A 14042-nucleotide genomic window follows, 5' to 3' on the forward strand; every position below is an offset into this window, starting at 1 on the left:
CCTCTCAAGTCGCCGGAAGTTACATTTGTCCTTCCTGGTTTTTTGTAAAACACAAGCAAATTATGAAAACCACGATTTTGCATGAAAATATAAAATATTGGAAAGTAACATTGATAAATACTAATATATCTGATAATCCAGTTTTTAATTTTGATTCACGTTCTAGGAATAGAAAAAGGAGACGTGTCCTTTCGGGCTCCGATCGATGTTTGGATTAGGAAAAAGAGGAGCAAGTCAAAAATCATTTTTATTGTGGCGAGGACAGAATATTTTTTCATCCAGATGGTTAAATGGGTCTTTCAGGATTTTGAAAATACCCTCAGGGCGGTAGTAAACGTTGTTAAACGACCTGCTGGGTTTTTCAAAGATCGTTTTTTTTGTTTTAGTTTTTTTTTTTTAGAAGAGCCAGAGCTCAAGCTCTGTGACTCAAATGTAATGAAGGTAAACGCACGAGAGGCACCTAAAACCCGGAGATGATGGCGAAACGCCGCATTTGCCCCTGTAGCACGGAAGCCAATAGCATCCCACGTCCCGCTGGCCGAGAGCTAATCACTCTGTAATTCCACTCAACATACGAGGGCTCCATCTCTATTTTCAGGGCAGTAGCCATTGTTGGATGCCTCAGGCAGCGATGACGCCTCCCTCATTGTTAGTACCTATTTTTCCCTGTCGCTGCGCCTGAAATATCAAAACGAAATAACAGACGTAGCAGCGCGGCGCATTCTAACAGAGAGTGACTGGACATTAAAGGGCCATATTACCTCAGTGAAAGAGAGAGATAGAGAGAGAGAGAGAGAGAGAGAGAGGGGATCAATATGACGTACACATCTGCAGAAATACACGCAGACAGGAGAACACATGGAGCGCCGTGATACATTCTACAGTAGATGAGTTCACTGAGTTCGTCTGTGTGTGTAGACGTTGCCAAGAGAGAAAAATAGGAGAGAGGGATGGAGAGAGCGACAGCATGGCACACAGAGAGAGAGAGAGAGAGAGAAAAAAAAGCTGGTGATATGAAACACACGGAGACTAACGAATCGAACCCATTTGCATACTGCTGCATACTAACAAGGTGGCTCCTAGAGTCTGCTTTAGATGTCCTGTGTCATGACACGGGGGCAGGGGGGGGGGGTTGAAACGGATGAAGGGGGAGAGTGGCAGGACGGAGACGGGAAAGAGTGGGAAATGAAAAAGCGCAAGGGGGGTGAATGCCAGAGCAGCCGGGGCGCCGCGTGTCTGACCGGAGGCACGGCGACCCGGAAGAGGCAGAGAGGAGCATCCAGAAAGCGTCTGATATCGGCGGTTCATCTCACGCCATCTTTTACATGAATTCATCCCAGAATTAAGACATCCTTTGGGCCCAGAACATGCCATCTGTACACAGCAGTTCTCTTCCCTCACCCCGTCCCCCCTTCTATCTTTTCAAACGAGCTCCCTCCTCTCACCTCTTTCTCCCATCCTCCCCCATGTCAAGCACGTCGGCTCAGAAGCGTGTAACAGACTACGCGTGCTGTACTTTTTATATGCATCTTGGCTGGAAAGTGGTGCGAGGTGAGGCGCGTGTTTTTGCGGCCGTGCGGGTAAAAACTGATCGCTCTGAACGCAGAGCAAAGATAACAGCAGCGCCGGGCACGCTTCAGTGCTTCGTTTGCATAAGCCTTTTTTTTTAAAAACACGCATGAATCGGGGCACACGTGTTCGAGGACGGCCGTGTGCTCTGTGTCATGTGTGTATCACGCCACGATCATCACACACACACACACACACACACACACGAGATAGTCGAGATTTCTCATGGAGGCCTTCACTGGAGATAGATAGGTACATAGAGAGATGGATGGATGGATGGATGGATAGAGAGATAGATAGATGATAAATAGATAGAGAAATAGATAGAGAGATAGGTAGATAGAGAGATGGATGGATGGATGGATGGATGGATAGAGAGATAGATAGGTAGATAGATAGAGAGATAGATGGATGGGTGGATGAATGGATGGATGAATGGATGGATAGATAGAGGATAGTTAGAGAGATATATGGATGGGTGGATAGATGGATAGAGAGATAGATGATAAATAGATAGAGAAATAGATAGAGAGATAGGTAGATAGAGAGATGGATGGATGGATGGATGGATGGATAAATAGATAGATGGATAGATAGATGGATGGATGGATAGATAGAGAGAGAGGTGGATTGAGAGAGAGAGATAGATAGATAGAGAGCTGGATGATGGATGGATGGATAGATGGACAGATGATAGATGGATAGATAGAAAGATTGATAGATGGATGGATGGATAGATGGATAGAGAAATAGATAGAGAGATAGGTAGATAGAGAGATGGATGGATGGATGGATGGATAGATAGAGAGATAGAGAGATGGATGGATAGATAGAAAGATGGATAGATAGATAGAGAGATGGATAGATGGATGGAAGGATGGATGGATAGACTCAGTCCAAAAAACTTTTACTTGATAATGTCACTCATCCTCTTTGTTGATTTGTTGCCATAGATACCATTTAGTTATGTTAAAGGCAACAGATTTTAATCATAGCTATCGTGTAGCTAACCTTACAATTATACATAATCGGAGTAAATTACACAAAATCACAACAATTTAACTGGACTGCTGTCAGTTGGAAATATAAGACATTGCAATGCGCACTGGCCTAATTCCCATCAGGCTCATGCTTGTTTGACCTCCGGGCCTTTGTTTTAATGACGGCCAAACGCACAGCCAGTCATGGTTATTGTGCAATTAAACCAATTTCAGGTGAAAAACGTGCAGTAAACCTCGTTGTTAGATTTTATACTGAGGTCTGGTTTAATAGTCCCGGTGGCCCTGAACCACGAGCGCTGTGGTAGACATGGCACAGATTGTGCTGCGGGGAGTCGTTTCCTCGGGCTGCCACGGCGTAGCTGCGTTTTTTGTGCACGCATGCATGCGTTGAATGCAATGAAACTTTGTTAGGCCTAATGTGCGGGCTTGCTAATGAAATCAAGACTTGTCAAATTCTCCACTGTCGCTAATTGCGCTGTGTGGGTTAACTGAATATTTTGGCAGTAAGACTGACATTCTAGGGTTTTCTTTTATGCTGGGGCGAATGTTTCTTACTCTGTGGGATAATTGGCCAAAGTTAGACGCGGTAACCTCACGCTGAGAAATCTCCAGGAAAAAAAAAAATAAAAAAATTCAGTAATCATATCATTATTTTTTCTAGTCCCTCTGAGTCATCATTTATCAATCATACAGGGGGGAATCCATCAAAGAAGCAACAGAAGAAATAAAAAATGTCATTAGCCATAAGACATTATTGCCTTACACCCCCACTGTCCCGATTGGAAACCTGCTCTCCCATGATAGCTTCTTACGAATCCCTCTACCTGTGAACCCAGCGAACTTAACCAAGTTAGCGGAAACCCTCACTCCACTGTTAGCTCTTTTCCGACCACACACACACACACACACACACCTGTAAAACAGCCAGACCGCCTGCTCTGTGTGGGTTTTCTGAGGGTATTCTGGGACATGAGGGAAGTCGTCAGTGAAAGCTAAAGCAGATTTAGGGAATGTGGTAAAGTGCAGCGCCTCATACAGAAATAATTTCAGCCAAAATGAAATGTCGTTTTTGTGCATGTATGCGTGTGTGTTGAAATTCTGCTCGGTTGACTGTGTCAGTTTGCGAACCAAAATCAAGATTTGTCAAATTGTTCACTGCACCTTTGAGTTAATAGAAAATACTGATGGTAAACCTTACAGTTCCGAGTCTTTTTGTAAGTTTTAATGATTAGTGGTGTATGTTTTCTTACTGGCCAAAAGTATAACAGCTGTTTTACAACATGTAACACTAACACCGGGAGAAATCCAAGGAAGAAGCGAAAGGGGTAATAGTTTTATTGCCATTCACTTTCCTGCTAAATTGTTACTAATCCTTCCACCTGTAAAACCAACCGGCTAAACTTTTCCGCTGGCCCTCCGTGACCGTTCTGGGAAACTGGAGGAGTTCACAAATGGAATTTGAAGCAGATGAGGCAGGTTCAAGGAATGTGGGAAAGTACATTGCTTCATTGCAACATAATTTGCGGATGCGCCGAACCTCGTCGTTTGATGGGTGCGTGCGATCGGCGTGGATAAACTGCACTCGCGACCTCACGCAGCAGCAGTGGCAGTAAGTAACAGCACCCTCTTGTGACCCTGCAGGAGTTTGCAGTGCTGACCAAAGAGCTGAACCTCTGCCGGGAACAGCTGCTGGAGAGAGAGGAGGAGATAGCAGAGCTGAAGGCAGAGAGGAACAACACTCGAGTCAGTACACTCACATGTCTGCTCAGCATTATGTTTTGTGTTTATTGGGCTGTTAATTAAGGTTAAGGTATTTATCTATACTAAATTGCTTCAAAACGTACCACAGTAATGTTAACGTGCCATCATCAGAGACATTTTATATCTACAAGGGGTACACCGTGGAGACGTTTTACTACCTGCGGACCACATGTGTTTTACAGCTGCTGCTTGAACATCTGGAGTGCCTGGTGTCACGACACGAGCGCAGCCTGAGGATGACCGTGGTGAAGAGGAAGGCCCAGTCCCCAGCCGGCGTCTCCAGCGAGGTGGAGGTCCTAAAAGCCCTCAAGTCCTTGTTCGAGCACCACAAAGCTCTGGACGAGAAGGTGCGGGAAAGACTACGGGTGGCTTTGGAGCGAGTGGGGGTCCTGGAAGAAGAGCTGCAGTCCTCCTCTCAAGAGGTAAGTCCACATTTCTGAGCTTGTTTGTTTCTCCACAGGTTTCACTGAATGACCGATTGAGTCTCACCTGACGATTCTCCTCCGTGTTGTTTTAGGTTGTGTCTTTAAGGGAACAAATCAAGCGACGGCAGCAGGGACTAGACAACGGCAAAGAGGTAACGGGATGCGTCTGCTGTACGTTTTGCCTCGCAGAGAACCTGGAGCATTCAAATCAGCTCACGGTGGCCTGTACAAACAAATCACATTTCTCCATTAGAGATGAGTAGGCTCGCTGATTCAAGAAGAGATGAATGAAATGTAACGCATCATCGTAAGAAAGTCCCGCACCCTCGCTGCTTCAACGTTCACCCCGACCCACGACGGTCCTGTAGTTCTGTCAGAGTGACCAACCTTCTTCATACATTCATACATCTCCTTAAAAGAATAGCAGCGGAAAATATAAACTCACGACAGGGAAGGTGAACTTCTCAACAACCTGTCATGAGAAGAGAGTCAGCGTTAGGCTGGTATAACTCACTGGCCTATGGCTGAGAGTCCACAGACATGCTGGCAGCTCCGTGAGGCAGGGACACGTTTACGGGGAATGCTAACATAATGTAAAATGGCGGTAATGTTACTACAGTGCCATCACCCTTTAATTTGGTCCTAACCCAAATTAAAAAAATTTTGAACTCCGTGGCGGCGCTAAGGAAAGGTCGGGTGACCTCAAAGCAATCCATTTAATACTTGTTGAGATATTTAGGTTTAGATCAAAGCGGCGGACCAGCAGACCAAATAAAAACACAACCTGCTTCCACGGAGGGAGGGTGCTTTCCATTAGAGGTAGTGTAGCCCTCCTATAAAATCCACAGTGCTGCATATTGTCATCCTTGCTCACTAAGTGCATCTGGTGGCCAGAGGTTACTGCGGTAGTTCAGGCTCCTGCATTTGTATTGCTGCAGTATAGCCTCCAGCCATCAGCGGCAGCTCTGAGCACGCTCCAGCTGAGGCAGCAGCAGTGGGTCAGAGAAGAAGTTGTGCACCATCTTGGATTTTACACAGGTTGTTGATGAAAGTCTCCTGCAATCCATGAGGGTTTTTCTTTACTTTACACCCTCTTGACTAGGATGTTTTTTCTCCTTATCCGGCCACTGACAAGTCCACCTTCCCTCCAGTGGGTTCATAGTTCACTGAGTTCTTCTGTGAAGCAGTTTAATAAGCAGCAAATTGAATGAAATTAGTGTGCTTGCCCAGTTAACGCTCAAGGGCCATGACACCGTATTTACCATGACAGTCCTGGACCTGTGCAACTTTATCCTTGCGTTAATGAGTAGAGAACGTTGTTCTGTAATGTGGCTCGTGATTGCACCGTCCTGCATTGTTGAGATGAAAACACAGGTGGTGTTTGGGCGTTTAGAAATGCAACTGTTACGGAAGTTTTTCTTCCAAAATAAAGTCCAGGCCAAAAAAATCGTGTTTTTCAAAGATCGGCACGTGAAGAGTATTCCATAAGCCGGGTGGAGTCATTCATACTGCTACAACTTTATCATATATCTTATGATCACTGTTAGTTACTGATCGCACCATTGATTAAAGTAAATATTTCCTCTTCATTCAGCGGCTTCCCAACGGACCTTCCTCCATCTTGGATGACGGAGAAATCGACAGGCAGAGAGAGGGCGAGATAGAGCGACAGAGGTCAGAGCTGGGACAGCTGAAGGAGAGACTGGCCCTCATGTGCAGACAGGTACCCGATTCAGAGACACTCTCGTGGTCCTGATGCTTTGACCCGAACAAACAGAACTCAACCTCGTGTCCCACGCTCTCACCTCCCCTCAGGTCGGGGAGATCGAGGAGCAGCTGACGTCGGCCAGGAGGGAGCTGGCCCGGTCGGAGGAGACCAACCAGAAACTACAGCGGGACGTGAAAGAGGTGAGACTCACCGAGCCGTTGACAGACTACAAACCGCCTCTCCGTGTGTCTGTAACTCACAGAAATATGTAACATTATGCTATGATAACAAAGCCGTTTGCCTACTTGGCAGCAGCGGCTGCTACTATAAGCACGAGAGCCTCTACCCTGTAGCCATGGTGACATTGCAATCGGCAGAGCTGCAGGCGTTTTCACATGGATGCAGCCCTGGTAATCAGTCATTGGTGGAAGGGCGTGTGAAGCGTTCTTGGACGCGAGTTGGCGGAGCCAGTTTACTCAACAAACATTTCTCCCTTTGTGTCTCCTCCGCTTCTAACTTGCCGCTATTTTATCTTCCCGCCATCCCCCCCCCTGCTCCCCCTCTGTCTCTCCTGGACTCGTACGGCTGCATAAGTTGTTATTTCTGAAATCTGTCAACAACAACTATTAACAAGTCGTTCTTCAGCTAACACCTGGGCCACCGCAGTGAATTCCTTTTTATCAACACCTTCCTGTAAACTTGACATTTCTCCATCTGGGCTTCTGTCCTTATTATTTCTGTGTCACAATCTTAACATACAGCTTTTCTTTTTCTTTTAAATCTCCCAGGCACTCTGCCAAAGGGAAGACATGGAGGAGAGAATCACCACATTAGAACGCAGGTTTGTGAACTTTTTCCCCGTGTCCATGAACGCCCAGAGATCGCCTCCATCCAAAAATGCGCTCCGCTCACGGCTCTGTCCCTCTGCCGTTTTGTTCTGGTCTTCAGGTACCTGAGCGCCCAGAGGGAGGCAACGTCTCTTCACGACATAAAAGATAAACTGGAGAACGAGTTGGCCAGCAAGGAGTCTCTCTACAGACAGGTGGGAAACGTCTCTCATCCCCTTGTGTTTCCGTGTTACTGCCGCTGATTGACAGCTTGGCCACGTTACAGCGTGGCGACAAGGCATTTTCCTTTCCCCCGGTGGCTTTAATCGTGCCCGCTGCCCTCGGCAATCCTCACCCGCGCTCCGAGTTTCATCTCCAATCCCTCTCTCCCGTGTCTCCGTGCAGAGCGAGGAGAAGAACCGGCAGCTTCAGGAGCGTCTGGACGATGCCAAACAAAAGCTGCAGCAAACCCTGCAGAGGGCCGAGACGCTGCCTGAGATCGAGGCCCAGCTCGCCCAGAGAGTGGCAGCACTCAACAAGGTGTGTGTGTTTACCTGACGACCGTAACACCTCTGTTTTATGTTTTGCATTTTTCAGTTTTCTGACAGGTTTCGGAAAAGTGTCACAGACCTGTTTATCCCCGTCCGGTTTTATATAATGAAATAGAAATAGCTGTATTTTCACAAAACAGCTGCAAAGTATGTGAAAAATCTGTTCATGTGGGAATGTTCTCTCATTCAAACTGCATTAATGTGGGAACGTGGTCATGCGTGGGCACGCAGTCCGGTTCCAGGCATGAATGTGCGCCCATGTGCTGGTGTGTGCGCGCGTTTGTGCGCATTTACACATGAGCGAATCAAAACATAACATGTCAAATGGAAGATGAAGACCAAATGTTTTCCCCAAGCGGTGCCAGTAATGTGTAAGCAGACAATCCAAGATGAAAGCCGGGTCAGGGCACAGAGTCAGCGCAGCTTTTTGTTCCTTGGGAGATCGACACTTCAAGAACTGTACGCCGCTCAGATCCTTCATGACTGGTTTAATTGCTCACGTATTAACCTCTTTCATTTCCTTAAAGTCAGTTTTCGATCATGCCAAAAAAAACAAATAGATGCAAGACATCGACTCTCCTCCCAGTAGCCAAACCTCCTAAATGGCTACACTCCCGTCCTGCATGCTCGGGCAGGACGGTTGCCGTGAAAGGATAAGATTAATACCCAGTTAGAAACAGGCAAACAAGCTTTCCTGTTACCCTGTGATCTGTACAGGCATGTTGCTAATTGGTAGATTCGACAAGGCGTTTCCTTCGTGTTAATTTGTGCGTTAGTGTTGCAGCGTGGTTCGTGCTCTAACCCCGCTCCCTTCCTCTCCAATCATTCAGGCGGAGGAGCGTCATGGTAACTTTGAGGAGCGACTGCGACAGATGGAGGCGCAACTGGAGGAGAAGAACCAGGAGCTACAGAGAGTGAGTCATGCTTGCTTTTCCATCTCTCTTTCTCTTCCTCTGTTTTCATCCTCCCCCTCTCTCTCGGCGTTCCTTTTGTCAGGGCTTTACGCAGCACAAAGGCGTACTAATTTTCTAAACCCTGTATTTGACCGTGCACGTTCAGATAGAAATCTTTCGCTCTACCTTGTCATTAACTCTCCTCCCACCCTTCCTTTTCTCCGTCCTCCTTCAGGCGAGGCAGAGGGAGAGGATGAACGACGAACACAACAAGCGCCTCTCCGACACGGTGGACAAGCTGCTGTCTGAGTCCAACGAGAGGCTGCAGCTCCATCTGAAGGAGAGGATGGCCGCCCTGGAAGAAAAGGTGACCAGCTCAGACCAAAGCTAGCATTCATCACAACCCTTTATCTGATTCTGTACTTGGTTGAACCGCAACGGAACAAGTCCACTTCCTGCCCCCCTGGAAGTGACCAGTTCACAATCTTACAGCTTCCAAGCAGCAGTGAGTGCTACACCCAGAAAAAAATGCATTCATCAACATTCGATCCTTCCCTCTCTCGTTTCTTATCCTTGGGGCTCATTATAATTTGTTTTTTATCCTTTAAAAAGCAAGAAAATCAACATTTTTAATTTTAATTATTAAAAAACTTAGTAAAAACAGGGGAAATCATCAACAATACAAAACTCCAGTAAAAAAATCTGGCTTTAAAAACACCATTTCCGACACAAACTCTTGACATTACATTTTTTTTAACCTGCTTTTTCTGGTGCACATTCAGCACCTTATTTGTGCTTTATCCCTAATTTTCTCTTTACTTTCTATTACGGGAAGCATATTCTTAGAAGTCAGCATCACAAACGGAGCATGTTTACTGTAAACCGATGTGATCATGGTCCTTCTGCAGCAGGAAAAATAACTTTTGAAAGCAATCTTATAGGATGCCTGTCAAAACTGACCCTTTATTTTACGGTAATGAAGCTTCTCGTTCTTCCCCCTCCAGAATGCCCTATCTGAGGAACTGTCTAACATGAAGAAACTCCAGGATGATCTCTTAGCAAACAAGGTGATGGCGACTCTAGGCTTCATTCTTAGCTGGAGCCGGTCAACATATGCGTCTTTGTTCACCAACCCCTGTCTCGTTTCCACTCCCAGGACCAACTGATAGCGGAGCTGGAAAGGCTTCAGCTGGAGTTGGATCAGCTGAGAGCGAGACCCGGGGGCTCTTATTCCAGGTAGGAGCCATTCAGACATCAGCAATCACAGAAGGAGAGAAACTTGAACCGTTACTCGGAGTCTCCAGCGCAGCCTCGCCTGACTGTAAAGATGCCAGCGTTGCGCCTGTTATCTTGTCAGACGTTGTAGATCAATCGATCTACGGTGGAGGTGTTTACCACTGTCAGCCCTCGCAGGCCTAAAACAGTGTTGTTATGTAAACACATTTATTTACCGGTTGCACAAACACACACACACACACACACACACAACACTTCCAAGTCTCACGCTATCGTCTCACGCTTTTGCCTTCTTTTTTTTATAGCCTTCTTGCTGTTGCTGTTGGGAACACGCTGCACTTTTACACATTATATGAAGTTAAATTTTTTCTTAAAAATTCTCATATATATTTGATTTATTTTTTTTTCTTTAAGTGGATGTAGTATATTTTTTTTTTTTTTTTTTTTTTTTTTTTTTTTTTTTTTCTTCTCTTCTCTCTTCTATCTCTTTCATCTCTCTCTTCTTCACATTTCACTTTTTCTAATCAGCTGTGTTTATGTGTTAATCCCTTTCCCGTGTTTGTTTGCCGTTTTTTTTTTTGTCTGTCTGTCTGTTGTGTTGTTTTTGTTTCTCTTCTTCTTCATCTTTTCTTCCATCTCCCCAGTCGCTCTCTGCCAGGTAGCGCTCTGGAGTTGAGGTATTCCCATGGGGGCGGGTCCCTCCCAGCAGGTTCCACCACTCACCTGGATACCTTCGGTAACGCCCCCGTCGGGGGCGTGGTCAGGCGGAGTCACCGGGCCCGCTGGAGCTCTGCCAGAGAGGACTCTACCAAAGTAAGAACCTAACATCCCAACAATCCAACACAAAAACACAGATTCATTTTCATCCATAACCACTGTTGAGCTTTTTTCTACCAAAACCTGACTCAGCACATAGGCTCCTTTCCTTATGTAACGTTGTTATTAATTGTGCATTATACCTCTTAAAAAGCAGCGGTTCATCAGTACTCTTCATCTTTCTGTTACACGCTAAACATTTTCTACCTTAACATCAGATGTGTTTCCCTACAAACAGCGATTTTTCTCACCAGCCTTTAATTCAGTAAAATCCGTTTGGCTGTTAAGGTTCCACCTGGAACAAGTCAGCTTTTCACGCACTTCTTATGTGTGAGAGGAGGCGAGTCTCATCTCTAAGAGGTAAACGAATGAGGAAAAATCAGAACGAGGTTGGAATCAAATTTATGGATTATTTAACGGCATCTGTCACTTTCAGGTTGATGATATTATATTCATCCTGATCTTATGGGGCTATCTCGTTAAAAGAAAAAATAGAAACATAAAATAATTTCATTGAAAACTATTTTCACCACTGATTGTCAAGATTTGTAATAAGGCTAAGAGTCTACAGCCATGCTAACAGCTCCGTGAGGCTGGACTAGCATGGGAATATTTGTTAATTAGCATTAAACACAAAGGCTGATGGGAATGTGGTTAGTTTTGCAGGTATTTTGTCATAATCTAAAGTACTGGAGAAATTAAAATTCTGACCCGATGATGGCGCCAGAGGAGAAATCAGAGGATCCCCGAAGTCATTACAATTCATCCTGAGGGGGACATGAATGTCTGTACCCAATTTCACGGCAGTTCATCCGGTAACTGCTGAGACATGACCCCACAATGTAAATATCATGGTGGCACTAGATGAAAAGTCAGGGGTTCGCCAAAGTCAGTAGGATCCGTCCTCTGGGGACCATGAATTCTTGAACAAAATTCCATCCAGTCCATCCAGATCTTTCAGTCTGGACCAAAGTGGTGGAGCAACCGACAAACCAGACATTTTCATCCTTAAATCCATGCAGCCAGCATGTCTAAAAAATATATTTAGTGATGAAACAAAGGCGAACGATAATTATTTTTAAATGGGATCAGTTGATGGGTTGGTATTTAGTCTTCTTCTCCCGCTCTCTATGTGCAGTACCCAGACTGGGAGAGTGGGGGCCTGCTGGGGACCGGGTTCGAGCCTGGAGTGGACGTGGGCTGCTCCGACGATGAGGACGACGGGGAGCCTCGGTTCGGCTCCGAGCTGCTGTCCCCCAGTGGACAAACGGACGTGCAGACCCTGGCCAACATGCTGCAGGAACAGCTGGAGGCCATCAATAAGGAGATCAAGTAAGGAACGGCGGCAGTGCTCAACAGCTGGGAGGGAGGGAGGGGTTTCAGGGAAGTGAGTCTGATAAAACACCACCACATAGCACAGCCTCAAAAATAAACACATCAACACCTCTTTGAAACCGTCAGAACAATATCTGAGGTGCTGGATGATGTCCTCAGATCCTTTACTCAAGTAGAAGTACCAATACCACAACGTAAAAAAAGTCCTGCGCTCGAATTCCTCCTTAAGTAAAATTACTATCAGCAAAATGTACAGAGAAGAACAGCCCCTGTGACTAATGTATTATTATACATGACATTATCAGGTTGTTAATGTTTTAACTACTTTATATACAGTTAGGTCGTTTAGTTCAGGGGTTCCCAGCCTGGGGTCAGCTCCCTCCAACGGGTCACGGGATAAATCGAGGATTCTGTAAACTTCTGTTTCATCCGTGAATTCTTAGACGATTTTACCTCATTGGGCCTCACGCAGTTATTTGAATGATGAAGCCATTTGGGATTTGAATCACAAGCCCAACCCCAACTAGACTATTTTTTTTTTTTTTTCTGTCACAGGTCAAAAAAAAAAAAGGAACAACTGGTGTATGTCCAGGTATTGTTAATTAACCTTATCTGTGCTCTTTGAGGGAAAACAGGGAACATCGTCGTCACTGCACTGCTCGGTGAAACACTGTTAAAATCATACTTTTAGCACATGAATGATAATAATTGATCGGCTCATTAATTAATAGACTGACGGGAAACTAACTACTTCGGTGGAAGTTGTTTATCAAATAAAACTTTCAAATATTTTCAGGTTTCAATGAAAACAAAATGCGAACTTTCGTAATTTTTTAACGTCGGTGAAACAAAATACAGAATTTCGATGACACCACGATGGGCGTTAACCCACGCAGGCGTGTGGAGAACACGCAGACGCCATACAGAAAGGCCCCGGGGCCGAACCGCTGTTCACACCCGGAACCTTCTCGCTGTGAGGTGACGGTGTTGACCACCGCGCCCATTCTCATGTGCGCAGGGTGAATATGTAGCCGGAGCCGGCAGCTAGTTGGCTTAGATTAGCATGAAGAACGGACACAATGGGCAAACAGCCGGGCTCCATCCAAAGATAACTATCACCTGTTTTTTTTGTACAGAATAAACAAACAAAATATGTTATGTAAATTAGTGAGCTTTAAAAGGGCTGGTAGGCGGATTTAGTTTAGACAGAGCCAGGCTGGCTGTTTCCCCCTTTTTCCGGTCTTTATGCTAAGCTAAGCTAACCAGCTGCTGGAAGTAGTTTCATGTTTAGCGCGTAGGCATGAGAGTGGTATCGATTTTCTCGTCTAACTCTCGGCAAGAAAGGAGGAATAAGTTTATTTCACAAAATGTCGAACTACTCCTTTACATCTGTCCTAGACTGTTCAGAGTTAGATGAAGTGAACGTCAGAAGAGTATTTCACCGTCATCATATCATCCAAATGTTTCAGTCCTCTCCCTCCCCTTTCTTCTCGCCCTCCACGTTCGAAACCAGACTGATCCAGGAGGAGAAGGAGAACACGGAGTTGCGGGCCGAGGAGATCGAGAGCCGGGTCAGCGTGGCTTTGGACAGTCCACCCATACCTCCGACCTCCCTGGGGAGAGACAGCACAGGGCGGGGTTTCATCCCCTCGTCCATCACATCCTCCACCCTGGCCTCCCCTTCTCCCCCAAGCTCTGGACACTCCACCCCTCGCCTGCCTCACTCCCCAGCCCGCGAGACTGATAGACAGGTACCGCTGGAATGCCGAGATGAAATTCCATTCCCGTCTGGGTTAAACTTTTCTTTATCTTTTCTCAGTATCACCGTCCCTGTTTACGCAAACAGCTCCTACAGACCGCGAGTCATGTGAATACAGCGTAAGGAAATTAGTTCGGTTCGGCTCAGTTAGTTCAGTTACT

At 45.8% G+C, this 14042-nt stretch overlaps 1 protein-coding gene across 1 annotated transcript in view; it reads left to right on the forward strand.

Annotated features, from left to right (window-relative positions):
* ppfia3 (PTPRF interacting protein alpha 3) overlaps positions 1-14042 on the forward strand; it is a 28997-nt gene that overhangs the window by 1732 nt on the left and 13223 nt on the right. The window contains 15 exon segments of the mRNA XM_040124203.1: positions 4212-4313; positions 4514-4753; positions 4849-4908; positions 6351-6479; positions 6572-6664; positions 7253-7305; positions 7413-7506; positions 7697-7831; positions 8673-8756; positions 8971-9102; positions 9740-9802; positions 9892-9971; positions 10616-10784; positions 11926-12119; positions 13636-13873. Of these exon segments, the coding sequence (XP_039980137.1) occupies positions 4212-4313; positions 4514-4753; positions 4849-4908; positions 6351-6479; positions 6572-6664; positions 7253-7305; positions 7413-7506; positions 7697-7831; positions 8673-8756; positions 8971-9102; positions 9740-9802; positions 9892-9971; positions 10616-10784; positions 11926-12119; positions 13636-13873 (1866 nt within the window).

Source organism: Xiphias gladius, chromosome 3, assembly GCF_016859285.1.
Source record: "Xiphias gladius isolate SHS-SW01 ecotype Sanya breed wild chromosome 3, ASM1685928v1, whole genome shotgun sequence".
Taxonomy (NCBI): Eukaryota; Metazoa; Chordata; class Actinopteri; order Istiophoriformes; family Xiphiidae; genus Xiphias; species Xiphias gladius.